We start from the raw sequence: 19846 nt of genomic DNA on the forward strand, positions 1-19846 counted from the left end.
GATCACAACTTCAAGAGATCATTGCGTCTTTATAAAGAGGTACGAAAGCGGCGACTTTCTCATATTATTGCTCTATGTTGATGATATGTTAATTGTGGGTCAAGATCGCAACAAGATAGCCGCATTGAAGAAAGATTTGGGAAGATGTTTTGCGATGAAAGATCTGGGGCAAGCGAGAAAGATTCTTGGAATGAAGATCACTCGGGATAGACCAAATAAGCTTTTATGGTTGTCCCAAGAAAGATATGTTGAAAGGGTGTTGGAGAGATTCAACATACACAAAGCAGAGCCGGTGAGCACTCCACTTGGTGGACATTTCAAGCTAAGTTCGAAGCAAAGTCCAACAAGTGAGAAGGAGAAAGAGGAAATGAAGACTACCCCATATGCATCAGCAGTGGGTAGTCTCATGTATGCTATGGTGTGCACCAGACCCGACATTGCCTATGCCGTAGGAGTTGTGAGTCACTTTCTCGCCAATCAAGGAAAAGAACATTGGGAAACAGTTAAGTGGATCCTACGCTATCTACGAGGCACAACGAAGAAGTGTCTATGTTTTGGCAATGGAAAATTGGAGTTGAACGGTTACACTGATGCAGATTGGGCTGGTGATAAAGATTCAAGGAAATCTACATCAGGATTTGTGACTACCTTTGCAGGGGGAGCTGTTTCTTGGCAATCAAAGCTACAAAAGTGTGTTGCCTTATCCACCACGGAAGCGGAGTACATCGCAGCAACGGAAGCATGCAAGGAGATGCTATGGATGAAGAACTTCTTGCTTGAGTTGGGAGTAAAGCAAGAAAAATACAACATGCTATGTGACAACCAAAGTGCTATTCACTTAGCAAAGAATCCAACGTTTCACTCTCGCTCGAAGCACATTGACATTCGGCATCATTGGATCCGAGAAGTTCTTGAAGAGAAACTCATACATCTCACAAAGGTACACACCGACGAAAACTGGTCAGACTTTATGACCAATGTATTACCGATCAAGAAGTTTGAAGATTGCTGCAAAGGCATGGGCATGGCAACTGTCTCGGGCTAAATCGGGAAGGGGGAGATTTGGTGGGTTTTCCCTCATTAGCCCAAGTTTAATCTTTAATCAAGCTATAACCAAGAAGCCCAAGAAGAAGAAATATCTAGAGAAAAATGGAGAAGGATGAAGAAGTGTGTAGAAAAGGAAGTGTGTAGAAGATGAAGTGTGTAGAAGATGAAGTGTGTAGAACTAACTTGTAGTCTCCACTTACTAGTATAAATAGGGGTGCTTAGCACCATTTGTAATCATCCCACATCAAGAAAAGCAATTGAGAGAAAACATTCAAGAAAGATTTCTAAGAAAGATTCTAAAAGAATCTCCAAACACAAGCCTTAGTAGAAAATCTCTTTCCCAAATACAAAAGCTATCAAAAATATAAACCGTCTACATTTCATCTTAACCTCTCAAACAAAATATTATCCGCCAATTTTCCTAACAAAGAGTAAGACACCCGACGTGCGCTCGCCGTTAACCAATCCACCGAAAACATAGATGCTCCAGTCCAACGACACCACGGCGGATCCTTCCCGAGGCTGAGACGGGAAAAAAGGTATGGGCTGAGCCCGCTTCACGGTCTTCCCGGTGGCAGGGTCTAGCGTTGGGTGGGGGACGAACCAGCGTGGGATTAAGTGCGGAGGCAGGCCTAAGCTCACATAGACGCACTTCTCCGCGTGACCCATCAGCGATCTTGTCTTGTAAAACTCTGGCGAAACCACCAGCGAACTAAATCTCTTGGAGACGAGATGTTTATCAACTTCTACTGTGTTTGAGTTTCCCGAGAGACGCTTCCTTCGTGACTTTGTGGATTACCATTCTTAGGTGTTGGGTTGGACGCTTCCTTCCATAAAGACGCTTCCTTCGTGACTTTATAGCTTCTTCACCTAAATGTTTGGTCAAGAAAAGAACATCAGAAGCGGTCAGTGGAGTGAGCTGCTCGCAATCTATAGGGGAGTCCTTACAAAACCAATAACATCATGTCTTGCATGTGCATGTCCTATATAGGTATAATGGCTATGTTCAATTCCCCATGTGTACTCCACCGAAGAATCCTTTGAAATTATCCTGAGAACTGCACTAAAATTGTGTAGTGAACTGATCAATAAAAGTTAGATGATTTTATTTTAAGGAGATCTGAGCTAAAAAGATTTGTTTTAACTAGTAAACTATATTTACTACTTTAAGCACTGAAATCTTTTTAAAAGTTTGGCGAAGGCGTGTTAACTTTGTTGAAATTCTTATTTTTCAAGTCTCATTTGCATGCATCCAACAATACCATAAAATGGTTCATGTAAATATTAAAAACAAACATGTTCGCAATCCTTTGGTATTGCTTAAAAGAAAAATAATTAAAATATTATTTTATCCCATTCTGAAAGAATATGTAATAAGGTTGGGAGACTAACAATTGATAACAAATTGTTGCATTAAAGCTCAAATTATCAATACACTATAAACTCTATAAATTAATACTCGATAAATTAATAAAACTTTCTGATTTAAATTGGACCGACTCAAAATGTAACACAAATCGATAAGATAATAAGATAATACGTTTTTAAAAAAATCTATGTAAATATATGATCCATTAAAATTATAAATTAATAATTTATATGTTATACATTTTATATATGTACAAACAAATGAATATATTGTTGTTTTATCTTTACGATGGAATTATCTTTATATCAAGAGTCGTCTCAACCGGAACCATTGTTAACGATGATGGCAAAGAGAAGAAGTCACGTTTGATTTCGAGCGCTTTAGGCCATTAACGCTTCCTTGTACTTATGTGACAAAAAGTTCCATACTGAGGCCTTGAATGAGCTTCTTGAGTCTGATGATAAGTTTGGTTTTATCGTGATGGATGGTAATGTGACACTGTTTGGGTCTTTGAAGAGGTTCTTCACAAGTTTACCAGTTGATCTCCCTAAGAAGCATGGAAGAGGAGGACAATCTGCGCTTCGTTTTGCTCGTCTTAGGAAGGAGAAGAGACACAACTATGTCAGGAAAACAGCTGAGGTTGCTACTACGCAGTTTTACATCAACCCGGCTACAAGTCAGCCTAATGTCGCTGGTCTGATTCTTGGTGGTTCAGCTGGTTTCAAAACTGAGCTTAGCCAGTCTGAGATGTTTGATCCGCCTCTTCAAGCAAAGATACTGAACATAGTCGATGTTTCTTACGGAGGTGAAAACGGTTTCAACAAAGCGATTGAACTGTTTGCTGAGATTCTCTCCAACGTGAAGTTCATACAGGAGAAGAAACTGATTGGGAAGTACTTTGAGGAGATAAGTCAGGAGACGGGGAAGTATGTGTTTGGTGTGGAGGACACTTGTAAAGGCTCTGGAGATGGGTGCTATAGAGACACTTATTGTGTGGGAGAATCTTGATATCAGCAGGTACGACCAGTGGAGAAGTTTTGGTGAAGCATTTTGGGAAAGACTGATCAATGCAACTTCCATGACGCAGAGACCAACGCTGAGCTAGAAGTATGCCTCTGCTAGAGTGGTTGTAAACTTGAGAGTTTGTGACTAAAAAGTCCCAAGAAGGGTCACAGTTTTTGCAGAGGGTTTGGTGGTATACTTCGTTACCAGCTTGATATGAGGACGTTTGAGTGAGTTATCTGATGGTGAGCTTTATGAGGATTCTGATTAAAATGAACGAACAGATCGATATTTGCTTATCTCTTTATCATCTTCTACATCAGTTTTCTGTGTCTGCTAGACATATTTTGTTGTAACTGATTATAATTTGAGGATTCTGAACATTTTTTTTTGGTTTCTGGTTTTATTTTCCCGGGAAAATCTATTGTGAAGACGGAGATAAACGGTTAAACCTTCTATATTTCAAACGGCATCGTTCTTTGTCAAAACTTAAATGCATCGTTTATTGGCGGGTTAAAATAAATCTGAATGAAATATATTTTAATAGACAAAGATTTATGAGATTTATCCATCTTCTCTGAGTGATGAGCTATAGAAGCCGAAGAAGCTGCGGCAGCGGTTTCTAGAGTTCTCTTCCGATCAGATTCAAACACACGATGGGAACGAGCAGCGGCCCGAATCTACACATACGAAGCGTCTTGGCACATCTACGCAATGAACTGGAGCTTCCGCCACAAAAATTACCGTCTCGCCATCACCAGCCTCCTCGAGCAGTACCCTAACCGAGTCAAGATCGTCCAGCGCGACGAATCCAGCGGCGACCCGATCTCCTGGCTACCTCAAGCGATTTCCTCGGCCTATGGCGAATCGATGACGATGGATCAAGCTCAAGTCTTCCCTCAATAGCAACAAAAACAGCTTGTTCTGTGGTCCTTTGACTTCGTTTGATTGGAACGAAGCTGAGCCGAGACGAATCGGGACTAGTAGCACGGATACGACTTGTACCATTTGGGATATTGATCTTGTATGATAAAGAAGTTTTCAGACATTGCTTGGGTTGGAGTTGGTGTGTTTGTGTCAGTCTCAGCTGATGGATCAGTGAGGGTGATAAGGAGCATTCGACGATTATCTACCGGAGCTCTGAGTCTGACTCTCCTTTGGTGCGCCTTAGTTGGAACAAGCAGGATCCGAGGTATATGGCTACCGTTATCATGGACAGTGCTTGATATTCGTTTTCCTGCTCTTCCTGTTGTTGAGCTTCAGCGGCATCAAGCTAGCGTCAATGCTGTAGCTTGGTGAAAGTGGGCTTGACCCTATTCTTGCTTACACTGTTGGTGCTGAGATTGAGTGGTCTTCTTCTCAGCCTTATTGGGTCGCTATTGCTTTCTCAACCAAGATGCAAATTCTCAGGGTTTGATCAACTCTTTGTCAGAATAGGGTACTCATTTTCTATCGTGTTTAAGAGTCTGCTTACTCTTGTTACCATCCTCATGATGATGTAAAGCTTGCAATGACTGTTCTCCCATTCGTACTAATGAATCTGCTTGACTATGCAAAGCTTGCATTGACTCTTATTGATGTATTGTTTGGTGATAAGAATGTTTGATACTTTGATCTTGACTTTTGCTCATCACTCTTTTCTCTCTTTAGTCTGATCCATGGGAAGTGTGTATCTAAATATTGTGCGTAAACTATGTTTAGTTTTCTATTTGATTAGTCCTGTGGGATTCTAAAAGTTAAACACAAATCTCATTTGATTAAGTTCTCCTGCAAGTAGACTGTAGAAGCATCAGCTCCAGTGTTGTAAATCTGCCAAGTCTATACATTTCAACTACTTGATCTTGGTACTAAAGATAAACACTGCTTAAAAATGGGACAATAGGACATCAAATCTAAAGGAGACTGAAGGAGTAATTGGAGGGTTGTTTCCTTTGGTATTTCGAGTTTCATTGAACCGTGTTTATGTGATGAGACTAATCATCCATCATCTCCTTGATGAGACGCTTACTACGGTTGGTACTTTGTGAGGTGTGAGCAACAAGGTGATTGACCATATGCTCTGCTTCCACACAAAAAATGCCATATGCTGAGATTTTTATCTGCAGCCAAGAGTGTCAGAGAAAATTCAGTTGTGACTTTTCAATGGTCCTATGAAGGTATGTGGGGAGATGAGAACAAGCCAAATGATGCGCAAATGTGACAACATAATGGAGAACCACACTTGAGGAAGCCAAGTGAGAAGAAAATATCAGTGAATCATACAAAAACGTGAAGAGGGAAGAGACTGATCAATAACAACTATACAAATGAATGACAAAGCTATCCAGCATCTCATCTTCTTTGGCTCCATCTTAGCAATTTTCTTTCCGATATTACTTATGCCAACGAACCACAAAAAAAGTTATCCGACATAAGATTAAATCATTGTGTACACATTTACACTGTAAAGATCACATATGTTTCACTGTAAAAATGCTTTCATTCTTCTGCTTTCAGAAGACTTGTCACTTGCAGCGAAAACGACATGCGCTCCATGTGGTTGAAGGCATCATTGTTGTAGTTCCAAATACCAGTCCCAAGAGTAACCCGAGGAAGCAAACACAACACATATTAGATGGTAAGAACAATTCTTGCATTTATTGGACACAAGAGTTTTACCAAGAATCGGACAGATGTTGTCTGATCTAGCTTCCAGCTTGTTATCACACAGTAATCAAGTGGAAAACTCATATCAACTGCGTTTGAGATTCCCCTTTGAGATTTTTAGAGAAATGCTTCATTCGTGACTTTGTAGAACACAATCTTAGGTGTTGAGTTGGAGCTCGAGAAAATGTCAATGATAGCTTCTTCACCAAAATTTTGGTGATGAAGCGACATCGTAAGCGGTGAGAGGAGTGAGCTTGCAGTTTTTACCGGATGCAGCAGTACGTACAAAGCCAATGAGAATCATGCCTTGCAGGTACATGTCGTGTATAGGAATATTTGCAATGTTTAGCTCTCGGTGTGTACTCCACTGAAGTGGTAGTATAATGTGTTACCCTGTTTTTCTTTACTCTAACTAAGAATCCCACTATCATCGATGACCTTTCATCTGCTGCAGAAAGGAACCTTTCCAGCAAATCATACGCTAGAAAAGCACCTTCGAAATCATCCTTTATGCCATATTGAAATTGCGCATTCCAGTCATCTATAGTGAACTGATCTTGAACTAAACACAATAATGCATTAGCACATAGTCAAAGGTAAATCATATTTATAGATGTTTCTTTTAGTGTCTTCAACGGTGGTAATGGTGTTATACTGAGTTCTTGTGATTTAGAAATGTCGAATTTGGATGTATATGATTGGAATCCAATCATCCTGCCTTGTTGAAATAAATTGATTTGTTATCATATCAGGAAAGAAAGTTTCAAATGAAAAAAAAAGATCGAAAGAAAATAAACTGAACCTTGCAAAGTTAAATTGACAATGTAGCTCTGATCACTATGGGCCTTGAAGTAAACTCTGCTAGTGATAGATTGACCATCCATTACGTGAATAGCCTACGAGAGAACACATCGGATACGGCAACAGTGCTCATGGTAGAACTGAACTACAATACTCAGACGATTTTATTTTAAGGACTGCACTAAGATTGTCTCGTGAACTGATAAATAATACTCAGACAATTTTATTTCAAGGAGATCTGAACTAAGAAGATTGTTTTAACTAATAACTATATATACTATTTTAAGCATTGAAATCTTTTAAAAATTTTGGTAAAATCGTGTCAACTTTATTGGAAGTCTTAATTTCTAAGTCTCATTTGCATGCATCCAACAGTATCATAAAATGGTTCATGCAAATGTTAAAAAAAAACATGTTCACAATCCTTTGATGTTGTTTAAGAGAAAAATAATTAAAATATTAGTTTATTCTGCCTAAAAAAATATGTAATAAGGTTAGAGATTAATAATTTATAACAAATTGTTGCATTAAAGTTCAAATTATAGATACAATAAAAAATTATAAATTAATACTCGATACATTAATAAAAAAATTCTGGTTTCAAATTGGATCGTTTCAAAATGTAACACAAATCGATAAGATAATAAAATAATTTTTTTTTTAGAAAAACCTATGTAAATATATGGTCTATTAAAATTATAAATTATTAATTTATATGTATATATATTTTATATATGTACAAGTTAAAATGCTCTTGTTACTATCCTCAACATGTAAAGCTTGCACTGAGTGTTCTCCAGTCGTATAAATGAAACTGCTTGATCTCTTTACTTTATTCACTATGCAAAGCTTGCATTGACTTTTGATGTATGGTTTGTTGATAAGAAAGTTTGATACTTTGATCTTGAATTTTGCTCATCACTCTTTCTCTCTCTAATCTGATCCATGGGAAGTGTGTATCTAAATATTGTGCGTAAACTATGTTTAGTTTTCTATTTGATAAGTCCAACGGGGCTCTAAAGTTAAACTACAAATCTCATTTGATTAAGTTCTCCTGCAAGTAGGCTGTAGAGTAGACCGTAGAAGTATCAGCTCCAGTGCTGTAAATGTGCCAAGTCTATACTATGCATTTCAACTACTTGATCGTTGTACTAAGAAGATAAACACTGCTTAAAAATGGGACAATAGGACATTAAATCTAAAGGAGAATGGAGTAATTGGAGGGTGGTTTCTCTTGGTTTATCAAGTTGTTTTTCACTGTATTGAGTCGAGTTTATGTAATGAGTAATGAGACTAATCATCCACCATCTCCTATTCTCCTTGATAAAATTCTTACCACAATTGGTACTTTGTGAGGTGTAAGCAACAAGGTGACCGATCATGTGATCTGCTTCCACACAAAAAAAATGCCATATGCTGAGATTTTTATCTGCAGGAAAGAGTGTCAGAGAAAATTCAGTTGTGAGTTTTCAATGGTCCTAAGATGAGATGAGAACAAGCCAAATGCTGTGCCAATGTGACCACATGATGGAGAAGCCCATTTGAGGAAGCCCAAGTGAGAGAAGAAAATATCAGTGAATCATACAAGAATGTGAAGAGGGAAGAGACTGAGAAATCACAACCATACAAACGAATGACAAAGCTATCCAGAATCTCATCTTCTTTGCCTCCAACTCAGCAATTCTCTTTCCTATATTACTTATCTCTGCCTTCAACATTGCTTTCTGTCCTCATTTTTTCTGCACACAGCTTCTCTCTCTGGTAGCCATGGCTTCGGCTACTTTCTCTGTGGCCAAACCATCTCTTCAGGTTTTGTTTCATTTTGCCTTCTTCCTTATCATCTTACTGCCCTTCAAAAGTTACATCATCATGATCTGATACTCTATATGTTTTTACATTTCAGGGTTTCTCTGACTTCTCAGGACTTCGAAACTCCTCTGCTCTTCCCTTCGGCAAGAAGTCTTCTTCCGATGAGTTTGTTTCCTTCGTCAGCTTCCAGACTTCTGCAGTGAGTTCCTTTCCTCTTGGTTTCTTCTGTGTTATGTCTCTTGTGTGCATCTTTATGAACCAAGTACATGTTGTTATTTTTCTGTGTTGTAGATGGGAAGCAATGGTGGATACAGGAAAGGAGTGACCGAGGCCAAGCTAAAGGTAGCCATCAATGGATTCGGTAGGATCGGCAGGAACTTCTTGAGATGCTGGCACGGTCGTAAAGACTCTCCTCTCGATGTTATCGCCATTAACGACACTGGTGGTGTCAAACAAGCAACGCATCTCCTCAAATACGACTCCACTCTTGGAATCTTCGATGCTGATGTCAAGCCTTCAGGAGACTCCGCTCTCTCCGTTGATGGAAAGATCATCAAGATTGTTTCTGACCGTAACCCATCCAACCTCCCCTGGGGGTAAGTCAAACAAAAAAAACAACACTTAAAAGATTGTTTGATTTTTTTCAAATTGATCTAAAACTTTTATGAACGTATCTGGTGATGATGGTTAGGGAACTAGGCATTGACTTGGTCATCGAAGGAACCGGAGTGTTTGTAGACAGAGAAGGTGCTGGAAAGCACATTCAAGCTGGAGCCAAGAAGGTTCTGATCACTGCACCTGGTAAAGGTGATATCCCAACTTATGTCGTTGGTGTCAATGCTGAACTTTACAGCCATGAAGACACAATCATCAGCAATGCTTCTTGTACCACTAACTGTCTCGCACCATTCGTCAAGGTTCTTGACCAGAAGTTCGGTAAGCATCATTAGCCTATAGTAATGACTACATAATGTAACTTAAAGACTAAACTTTTTACTTATTTTTGTGTTGAACATGGTAGGGATCATAAAGGGTACAATGACAACTACTCACTCATACACTGGTGACCAAAGGCTGCTAGATGCTAGCCACCGTGATCTAAGGAGAGCAAGAGCAGCGGCTTTGAACATCGTTCCAACATCTACAGGAGCAGCTAAGGCCGTGGCGCTAGTGCTCCCTAACCTCAAAGGGAAACTCAATGGAATCGCGTTGCGTGTGCCAACTCCCAACGTCTCGGTGGTTGACTTAGTTGTGCAGGTCTCCAAGAAGACTTTTGCTGAAGAGGTTAACGCTGCTTTCAGGGATGCAGCTGAGAAAGAGCTTAAAGGTATACTCGATGTCTGCGATGAGCCTCTTGTCTCTGTTGACTTCAGGTGCTCTGATGTGTCCTCCACCATTGATTCTTCTCTGACCATGGTTATGGGAGATGATATGGTTAAAGTGATTGCTTGGTATGATAATGAATGGGGTTACTCTCAGAGAGTTGTTGATTTGGCTGACATTGTTGCCAATAACTGGAAGTGAAGACCTCATCTTTTGATGTCTGCTCCATTTTTTATTACTGTTATATGATTCGGAATGTATAATTGTAGTTCCTGAGTTTATGTATTTGTGCTCTGCAATTTTATAGTAATAAACTTTATATTCAAACATATACATCCTTCTCTTAAACTTATATTGATTTCAACATGTTTCACAATATTCAGAGATAACCAAACTAAAGTCAATTCTTAAGCATTAATCTGTGTGTGATTAGTTGATTTCTCTTTGGTGTCATATGTGTCTTTTTTTTTCCATTTGGTGTCCAAATAGCATATGAAGACACAAGTCTATCTTTATCACTTAAAACAGACAAAGAGATATCAAAATATTCCAGACAAAGTTTGAGATTATGTAATGTCACATGCAAACTGAAGTCATGTTTGCTTCTTATGTTTCAACTTGTTTACATTAGTATTAGAAGCATCTTTTCAACTGAATCCAAAAGCTAAAATAAAGATTGAAAAAGAACTAATTAACTACAAAACAGTAACAAGGATCTATTTGAGACTCCTCTAGCTTTGAAGAATCATCCTGCACTGTCTCTTCCTCTGATCTCAATTTCCTTTCTTCTTCTTCTTCTTGCATTACTCTTAGAAACTCTTCAAGTGCTCTCTGCATCCACTCATACCGACACAGCTCTAATGCTTCTTTAACATTCAACTGCAACATTTTTAATTTCCCAAAGTTATATATGAAAAGAAAGAATCATCACTTTATTCGATTTTTAAACTTGTTATTATTATGTTTTGAGCATTTTTAAATTACCCATTTCCTCTCACGATTCTCACGTTCTGGCCATTCCTCTAGTTCTTCGGTTACCTCTAACGCAAACATATATCCTTTGCATCCACCATAGCATTCATCCTCCTCATTACAACTACTACTTTTGCTTCTAAATTCCCAAACTCCTAAAGGAACTTCCTGAAAAAAAATGACCAAACAAAATGACAAACAAAACTTTCTCAATCTCTTTGTTTTAAACAGTTTTAAGAAACTTACTCTAAGGCTTCCTTTAACTCCAGCCTCTTCCATGGCTTCACGAGAAGCAGCTTCAAGAACTGTCTCATCATCTTCCCATCCTCCCTGATAATAGTTATAACATACACAACAACCAAAAGAGTTTTCATAAAGACAGTACGAGAGGGAGATTTTCAGAAGAAATTAAGAAAAACCTTTGGGAAGACAAGATCATGGCGATTAGGAGATGAAACCATGAGAAGTTGAAGCTTGTTTACAAATTCAACACTTGTGTTTTCTTCACTTCCCTCGTCTTTGATCAGCCTATACGGAATGCATCTGTTCATCAAACTCTAGGAAATCATTGATATGATGATGATGATGATGATGAAAAGAAGAAGAAGAAGAAGAGAATGGACTTTTATGTACCCAGAAACGAGACGAAAGTTGTTGTCGTAACGTTGACGATCTCGTCCTGTCCGAGATGAAAGAACCGACATTGATGAATCTGCAACAAAAGATTTCAACACAAAACCAAAAAAAAAAAGAGAATGCTGTCTGTTACGTTCTTGAAAAGCCCTCTCTTCTTGATTATTAGGGTTTATTAAGAAACATGATCATCATCATGGGATATCATTTCATCTTCATATTCGCGAGAAACAACAACTCTCGTTTTTTATTTTCCAAAATTAACGTTTTTTCAAAAAAAAAATCTTCTTGTTTGTACGTTCTCTCTATTTTTAGGGAGAGAGGAGTGTATACCAACGAGCATCTCTATTTAAATCATTTAAAAAAAAAAAAAAATATCATTAAAATGAAGTTACTAGGAAGGTGACGGATCTGATTCCATAATTGACTTTCTTTCTACAGTTCATATCAACAGAGTAATATTCTCCACTAAAGAGAATAACTCTGGATAAATAAATGCTACAAAAACTTATCTTGAGATGTGTTTCCAAGGAGACCATTGACACCGAATTGGTATTTACTACTTTCAATCTGTTTCGAGCTATATTCCATTTTTAGTATTTCGGACAATGAAAAAGTGTATCTCTTAACACAAGTTGCTATAGAGTTGAGTTGTGTCGGATAATATGTTTCATAAATCCTTAATCCATGTGTGTTAAGAACTTTACTGTTATTACCAAACCCCTACTTGCATGGTACTTCCATTGATGTATTTGGAAGCACGAACCATTTCTTGTATGTTACGTTTTGTTGATGAGATGTTTTTTGCTCTTCTCTTATGTTTTTTATTTTTACTAAAATGAGGCTATTGTACATGTGGATATCTCACCAGACTGCATGAGTCGCGATGTGAGAGTAATATATCTTCTTGATCGTCAAAAACCAAAAAAAAAAAATTAATAATAATAATATGAGCACAGGTTTAAGAAACAGTGAATTTGGTTATATTTTTTAATAGTATGTAAGAATCTGCTGCAAATAATAAGACCATCGTCATAGCAGTTTCTTAGATGAGTTTTTAAAGAAAACAAGGCAATTAATTAAATGGAAACAAAATTAAAAGCTTATAATCGATCCTTTATAACACGTGTCAGCTTCTAGGGTTTTTTTTTTCTTTTCTTTTCTTTTCTTTTCTTCCTCTCTCCTCTTCTCTCATCTTCTCTCGTGTTCTCCGTCGAGGAGAAACATCGACGGCGACGGAGCTTCGTCTTGGAGGAAGAGCGGCGCCGCCTCGTTTCGTCACGCTTCGCCGCCTCGTTTCGTCACGCTTCGCCTCGTTTCGTCACGCTTCGCCTCAGGTTCGTGCTGATCTCCAAAACAGTGTCGATTTCGTTTTTAAGATTGTTTATACGGCTTTGACTCTTGAGTTTCTACTTTGTGATGTGACTGCGATGGTAGTCAGATTTTAGCTTCCCCGAGGTCTTCGTTAGAGATTGGATAGGAATTGCAATTTTGATTTCTGATTTTGGGAATTGGGAGATGGATTTGATCCGAGTGTTATAGATGTAATGAGAGCCGTGCAATAGTTTTGAATTGATTTTGTGGGAAGCTTGATGTGTAATTGAAGATATTTCTTTCAAATTATTGGCACCTCTTTTAGGATATTTGGTCTGATTAGCACTTCTTGTAGGCCGTCTCAGAACCTTGCTTTTTTTGTTTGGTTTGTCTAATTTCTCATTCCTTGCCTGGTCTCATGGATTCCGTTAGTCGGGGTACCGGGTTTCTAAGGAATGAATGTATGATACATTCTGCTTTGTGGCTTCAACAAGATACTTTGTATGTTTTCCTAGGAATTTTTTTCAAAACCAGAAGGATAAGTCAAGCATTGCCTTTGATCCTTCTCTTTCTCTTTTGCATTTAGTTGGGGTAAGGATAGATACTTCACACCATATACTTTAATCCTTTCCAGGAATTGACTGGATTTGAGATACAAGTCTTTAGTTTGCCTGATGACTGCTTGGTATCTAAATCTTTAAAACAATAATAGTATTCAGTATTTTATCATAGGCTGTTCTGAGAGGGGATTTGAAGCTCTTTCCTAATTATTTTCTATTTGTACTCTCAGCTTAAGTAATTTTATCCGTGTATTGCAGGCATTTGACATAGCTTTCCTTCAAAGTTCATTGTCAATTGTATCATTTGTTTCTATGCTTTTGGAATTGACGGTACTTATTTATTGATGCAAAGTCTTTCTGTTGGATCAGTTGTATGTGCCAACCTTTTTTTTTAAGAAATTCCCATTGGAGCAAGAAAATTAGGTGATTCTTAACTAAGGTCCTTAGCTAAAATTTAATAGTAAATGTACTTAAGAAACCTTATGAGTTTCTAGGGATAATCATGCTCTAATAATAATATAAGAAAATCTTGTCTAGTTTTGTATTTCATATCACTTTATAGTTTTTATAACTTGATTTTGAGGACAACAATTAAAATAACATTATGAAAAACATATAGTTAACCAAATTTAAACTAGCTATACTCTAAATCTCAACTCAATACAAGATATATAACCAGACTTTTTAACCCCTTTGTATCTTTGTGACCTAATATGAGTTTGAGATCTTCTAGTTTCTGTTTTCTTCAAAGATCACCCACCAGAAAACAACCGGTTTGTAACTGACACTATCTCTTTTTCTTTAAAGAACAACAGTTGTCTGCTAGTATAACTAATTAACGGTTTTCCACATTGTTATAATGATGATGATGATGAGCATGTTGGTAACATCAAATAGATTTCCTTGCCTTCTTTTCCAAATGATCATGTTGACTCTAAATATATATTAGAATAAGGATAGATTTTTCATTAATATTTTGAACAAGTTCATCTCCATCCCAATACACCAATTAAACTCACATGGATGAGTCGTCTAGATAAGTTTTATTTTAGGCTAAAATTAAAAACACTGATACATATTTCAACTTAAAACGAACATCATCAATTCTCCTCTACCTTGAAGAATTATCTTGCATTGTCTCTTCCTTTGTTCTCTATTTTCCTCCTTCTTCTTCTTGCATTACTCTCAAAAACGCTTCAAGTGCTCTCTGCATCCACTCATACCGACACAGCTCTAGTGCTTCTTTAACATTCAACTGCAAATTTTTCATGTGATCCCAAATTTATATATGAAATGACATAATCATCAGTTCATTCGATCTTATACTTGTTATTATATTTTGAGCTTCTTACCCATTTTCTTTGGCGATTCCCACGTTCTGGCCATTCCTGGAGTTCTTCGGTTACCTCTAATGCAAACATATAGCCTTTGCATCCACCAAAAGATTCATCCTCCGCATTGGTACTAATACTACTTTTGCTTCTAAATTCCCAAACTCCTAAAGGAACTTCCTGAAACAGATGACCAATAAATGATAAACAAACTTTTTGAATCACTTTGCCTTTAAGATTGAAAACTTACTCTAAGTATTCCTTTAACTCCAGCTTCTTCCATGGCTTCGCGAGAAGCAGCTTCAAGAACGGTCTCATCATTTTCCCATCCTCCCTGATAATAATAGTAACATAACACCAAAAAAAAAAAGTTTTTATAAAGACAGGAAGAGAGGGAGATTTACGAAAGAAATTGAAAAAACAACCTTTGGGAAGACAAGATCATGACGATTAGGAGATGAAACCATGAGAACTTGAAGCTTGTTTACAAAGTCAACACTTGTGTCTTCTTCAAGTTTCTTGTCTTTGATCAGACGATACGGAATGCATCTGTTCATCAAACACTAAGAAATCAACCATTTTGCTTTCTCGTTTTTGTATATGTTTCCGACAGTTGCAAACTTGCAAAACTGCTCATCATTCGAAAAAAAAAGAAATGATTTTCTTATATTTTACCCAGAAACGAGTCGGAAGTTGTTGTCGTAACGTTGACGATCTCGTCCTGTCCGAGATGAAAGAACCGACATTGATGAATCTGCAACAAAAACATTTCGACACAAAATCAAAGAAACATAGAGAATGTGTCTCTTACATTCTTGAAACTCACTAGCCTTGTTTATTAGTGTTAGTGAAAACACGATCTTAGCATGCTAGAATCCAGATTGAAAATTGTGAAACAAAAACGGGTTGAAAACAATAATATAAAGTAGTAAAAAGGTTTGAAAACCGTTAAGGAAATAGACAAATAGTCGAGATTTGATTTGTTTACTTAACTCAATAAATCACTCTTATATGAGATATTTTATACGATTTTTAAGTTTCAGAATAAAACTATTTGCATGTGTCACAAAAAAAAAGAATAAAACTATTTGCATCAACCAAAAAAACAATCTGCAAACTTAACATCCACATTATACTCTCTAAACTTACTTCAAAAAGATTTGAGGTATTGCTAGAACTTTGTATGTGAAAGCTTATCTTGAGTAAGATTATTATGTGAGTATATTGGTATTAGAGAGATCAGACTTTTATTTATATGAAAAATTTAGGAAGTTTAATCATAAATTAATTTAAACATTTGTCATTAAATTTATTAACCTTTAACCATTTGTCTCCAAGTCATTTTGGGTTAGACACAAAATGTGTTTAGCTTAGCCATTTGTCACCAAATTGATTTAGCTTAGTTAATAAGATAAATTAGTCACAATTTTACTTAGCTTAAACAATTTATCACTAAATAGATTTAAATTAGTCATTAACTTAGTTCAAATCTTTTAATTCATTGTCCAAAGATAACTCCAAATTTAAGTCTGATATATGATAAAATGTGACATGTAGTGATTCTATTAAATTATATCCTATCTTTCTTTTCTATTAATGGTTAGTAAGATCTGCTGTCAAAAATTAATAATTAATAAAAGAAAATCTTCTTTAATCTTATATTTCATATCACTTTATAGCTTTTATAACTGATTTTGGGAACAAAATTAAGATAAGATTATGAAAACATATAATTAACCAAATTTGAACTATACTCTATATCTCAACGCTGTAGGAAATCGTTTTTAACAAAATGGTTTAAGACCATTTCTCTGTAAGTTTTCGGACGAAGACGTTTGTCCAAATCCTTCACGTGCTTTTATTTTTTAGTTTATAGTTTTTTGTATGTCTGAAAGTACAACATATAGAAAAATTCGATAGACTCTATCTTTGATGTTGGAAGATATAAACACAGCAGTTGTATCTAAAAACATCACACTAAGGGAAGTTTAAAGATTTAAGAAAAGAGATTTGCCATTTTGACTCTACAATTTTTCTATATCAATTTATTTTAGTATTGTAATTTAGATTTATGTTTTTCTTATTTTTACAAATATTATTTGTCTCATTGAAATAAATTAAGTTTCTACAAATACAAGATATATAACAAGAAGAATTCATTGGTTATTTCAAAACAGAAAAGAAGAAAGACATGGATGCAACTTCACCACCAGCACTACCAGATGACGTCATAGAATAAATCTTATTGAGACTTAGGGTGAAAGAACTAATCCGACTCAAGTGTCTTTCAAAACAATGGAAATCGAGGATCGAGTCTCGCAGTTCCATTGTACGATTCCACTTGGACCGCCCATCACTCATCTTGATGCTGCGTATCTTTATCCGTTTAGTAAAACACGTCTTCAAGTGTCTCCACGTGTCCTCCAAGTCTGCTTTTACTTTAATGTTTTCTTCTACATATCAAATTTAAACAAAAAGACTGAAACTTTTACCTGAGGGGTTTTACCACTACCAGTCTCTCCAACGAGAATTAGTGTTTGGTTGTCGTTAAAGATTATGAGAAATCCCCTTTCTGCTGCCACACTGGTAGAGTCCTTCGTTTCTCAAGTATCTGGTAGTACTGGCGAATAAGGCTTTCCGTTCCATTTATTGATTCCACTGCCAATATCGGAGCTGAAGGCTCGTCCACCATATCGAATAAGCGCTGACTTTCCTCTTTCTCTCGATACGTCAAAGAAGAGGGGATGCAAGAGAAGAACGATGAAAGGCAACCGTTTGCTAAAGTTTGGCTTGACGGTGGCTAAAATTCTTATGGAATTTTAATCTAGCCCCAAATCTTTATGTATATTCTTTATCCGCTCAAATTATTTGGAAGGCAAACCTAGGACCCGTTTTAGTGGGCTGATAGTGGGCCCGTCTTTTATTTACGAGGCCTGGTTCAATAGCTAATGAAATATAACACCAAAGTTACTTGGTTACCTTTGTGCATCTGTTTAGTAGAGGGTAATTTTCAAAAACCAGAAAAAGAAGTGTATTTTTCAAATTCTATTTTGAATTTTGTTGTATAAAAAGAATATTTATTTTCATATATGCTATTTATATCATTATTATGTAAAATTAAGCATACAAAATCAGTTGTTACAAAAAAAAAAAAAAAAAAAAGCATACAAAATCAGTTATAATTTCTTTGTAACTAAGTCTTAATATTTGTCAAAATAATTAATGTGAGAATTAATTCTCAAATCTTTATTTTTAGGGTTCTTGTCGACCATATCACAATACTAAAAGGCCAATATGCTGAGTCTGTAGGTTGCCACGTCACCAAAAATAATCAGCCAATCAGAACATTTCGTTTGGACACGTCAGACAGGCTTAAGTTGCTTCTGAGCTTCACGTTTTCTTTTTATTTGGAGTGGGCTTCTGGGCTTTGTTCGCATCGTTTATGGCCTTTATTTTTTTTTCACCTTTCGCGTGAACCCGATGAAGACGGAGGTCACGAGGATTAGTCACGAGAGCTTCCCCTTTACCTTTTCGTCTTCTCCGCTTGAAACCCTAGAGTCCTCAATCGATCCACTTCTTCTCAATCAAAACTCCTCTTCTTCTCAATCAATCAATTTATTCTTAATGATTTCGTTTCAGTTTCCTCTATTCCTCATCCTTTAAATACTGATTTACTTTCGTTTGAAAAAAATCAAAACCCTTGATCTGCTCTAACCTAGATTCATGGCGATGAAACCGAATGGGAAGTCAATTGTCTCCTCTGGTTACGATGAAAAAGTCATGTTCTTCAAAGATGTCTCGCCGGGTCACCACGAAGCTCAGTTGCGATTTCGCCTCATCCATTTATGGGAGGCTTGGAACCCAGTAAAGAAGACGCTTATCGGCCTGGAGATGATACTCATCGACGAACAGGTACGGTATCTGGGTGCCAACAAATGTAGATTTGACTACGGATTTGTTCTACAATTATTTTTGGTTTTTTTTTTGTTTTTTTTCCTAAACTACTTTGTTGATGAATATGTTTTCTTTCGGCTTGATATAATTTCCACTAATCTTTAAGAAATACGTTTAAGTCAATGTTTCTTTAGAAGTTCATAGAGACTGTTATTTTCACGGTTATGTTTATTCCTAAACTACTTGATTGATGTTGTGTTTGGTTGCGACATTATATAGTTTCCAGTATAAATTACCGAAATAAGTATATAGTTTAATTATTTCAAGATGTTCTTCAATTACTTATTTTTGTTTTGCTTATGTTTTTCTTTGCAGGGAGCTGTTATTCAAGGATTTATTTTCCCAAGACGTATTGAAAAATACTTGCCTGACATGAAGCAAGGATCTGTTTACAAACTCAACAACTTCTATGGATCCAGAAACAAGTCTGTGTTTTGGGTTGCTGATCATACCGCAACCGTGTCTTTCTCATGGGACTCAAAACTGTCGGTTCTTCAAGACTGTCGCACCCCTTTTGATGAAGACAGTTTTCGGTTTCATTCGTATGAAGAGTTTCAAGCTAACTCTGATCTCAAGGGAGATCTCTACGGTAAGCTCTGTAATTCCCCATAGAATTCTATGCTGATTACAATTATATAGGTCTGAGGAACAAAGCATGAATTCCGCATATGTACGTGACTGTTATTGCATGAGTAATATTATAAGATAGTCACCGTTATTACGTGATTGTCCGCATATGTACATTACTCTCCATTCCAAATATAAAAAAAAATGATAGTATAAGATATGGCCATAATTTTCAACGCCACCGTTTTGGCAAGTCAAACCGAGGAAGTTAATGTTGTTTCCTTCCACTAACATAACAAAATATTCTGATATACAAGCCAATAAATTTCTAATTCTCCTTCATATACGCTAAGCTTAATCATTTTCCATTATTGTGATACTGCTCAGAGAATCATTGAGGGATATACGATTAAATAAAAAACCCAACTTCATCTCTCCCATCTTCAAAATCAAGACTCAAACCACAATATCAGAACCTTCTTCTAAGCTCTCCTACGTACGTATAATCTAGATCTCTA

General features: G+C 36.6%; 4 protein-coding genes and 2 pseudogenes across 6 annotated transcripts; 4 read left to right on the forward strand and 2 right to left on the reverse strand.

Moving 5' to 3' along the window:
- The first annotated feature begins 1750 nt into the window (after window positions 1-1750).
- Window positions 1751-3689, forward strand: LOC106398380 (annotated as a pseudogene).
- A 222-nt stretch (window positions 3690-3911) lies between these two features.
- LOC106398378 lies at window positions 3912-7409 on the forward strand (annotated as a pseudogene).
- Window positions 7410-8318: 909 nt separating this feature from the next.
- LOC106400839 (glyceraldehyde-3-phosphate dehydrogenase GAPA2, chloroplastic) lies at window positions 8319-10326 on the forward strand. The gene is made up of 5 exons (XM_013841228.3): window positions 8319-8674; window positions 8769-8873; window positions 8966-9270; window positions 9366-9610; window positions 9696-10326. The coding sequence occupies exons 1-5, from the start codon at window positions 8633-8635 to the stop codon at window positions 10196-10198; spliced, it is 1200 nt and encodes a 399-aa protein (XP_013696682.1). The 5' UTR covers window positions 8319-8632; the 3' UTR covers window positions 10199-10326.
- Window positions 10327-10534: 208 nt separating this feature from the next.
- On the reverse strand, window positions 10535-11932 carry LOC106400589 (nudix hydrolase 12, mitochondrial-like). Of its 2 annotated transcripts, none has more exons than XM_013840935.3 (5): window positions 11603-11932; window positions 11389-11512; window positions 11216-11299; window positions 10982-11137; window positions 10535-10876 (listed from the first exon to the last, which is right to left on the reverse strand). In XM_013840935.3, the coding sequence occupies exons 1-5, from the start codon at window positions 11671-11673 to the stop codon at window positions 10685-10687; spliced, it is 627 nt and encodes a 208-aa protein (XP_013696389.1). In that variant the 5' UTR covers window positions 11674-11932; the 3' UTR covers window positions 10535-10684. The 2 variants fall into 2 exon arrangements, with proteins under 2 accessions (XP_013696389.1, XP_013696391.1); XM_013840937.3 differs by having other exon boundaries at window positions 11389-11497; window positions 11603-11912.
- A 140-nt stretch (window positions 11933-12072) lies between these two features.
- On the forward strand, window positions 12073-19541 carry LOC106400590. 2 transcript variants are annotated; one of them, XM_048758010.1, is made up of 3 exons: window positions 12750-12939; window positions 16985-18719; window positions 19077-19541. In XM_048758010.1, exons 2-3 carry the CDS (start codon window positions 18531-18533, stop codon window positions 19371-19373), a joined length of 486 nt encoding a protein of 161 aa, XP_048613967.1. In that variant the 5' UTR covers window positions 12750-12939; window positions 16985-18530; the 3' UTR covers window positions 19374-19541. The 2 variants fall into 2 exon arrangements, 1 of the variants encoding a protein (XP_048613967.1); XR_007323750.1 differs by lacking the exons at window positions 16985-18719; window positions 19077-19541 and adding an exon at window positions 13735-14012 and having other exon boundaries at window positions 12073-12939.
- LOC106400591 (nudix hydrolase 12, mitochondrial-like) lies at window positions 14418-16966 on the reverse strand. The gene is made up of 6 exons (XM_013840940.3): window positions 15957-16966; window positions 15483-15561; window positions 15233-15356; window positions 15058-15141; window positions 14829-14987; window positions 14418-14731 (listed from the first exon to the last, which is right to left on the reverse strand). Exons 2-6 carry the CDS (start codon window positions 15551-15553, stop codon window positions 14630-14632), a joined length of 540 nt encoding a protein of 179 aa, XP_013696394.3. The 5' UTR covers window positions 15554-15561; window positions 15957-16966; the 3' UTR covers window positions 14418-14629.
- Window positions 19542-19846: the final 305 nt, after the last annotated feature.

This window comes from Brassica napus, chromosome C5, assembly GCF_020379485.1.
Source record: "Brassica napus cultivar Da-Ae chromosome C5, Da-Ae, whole genome shotgun sequence".
In the NCBI taxonomy this organism is placed as follows: Eukaryota; Viridiplantae; Streptophyta; class Magnoliopsida; order Brassicales; family Brassicaceae; genus Brassica; species Brassica napus.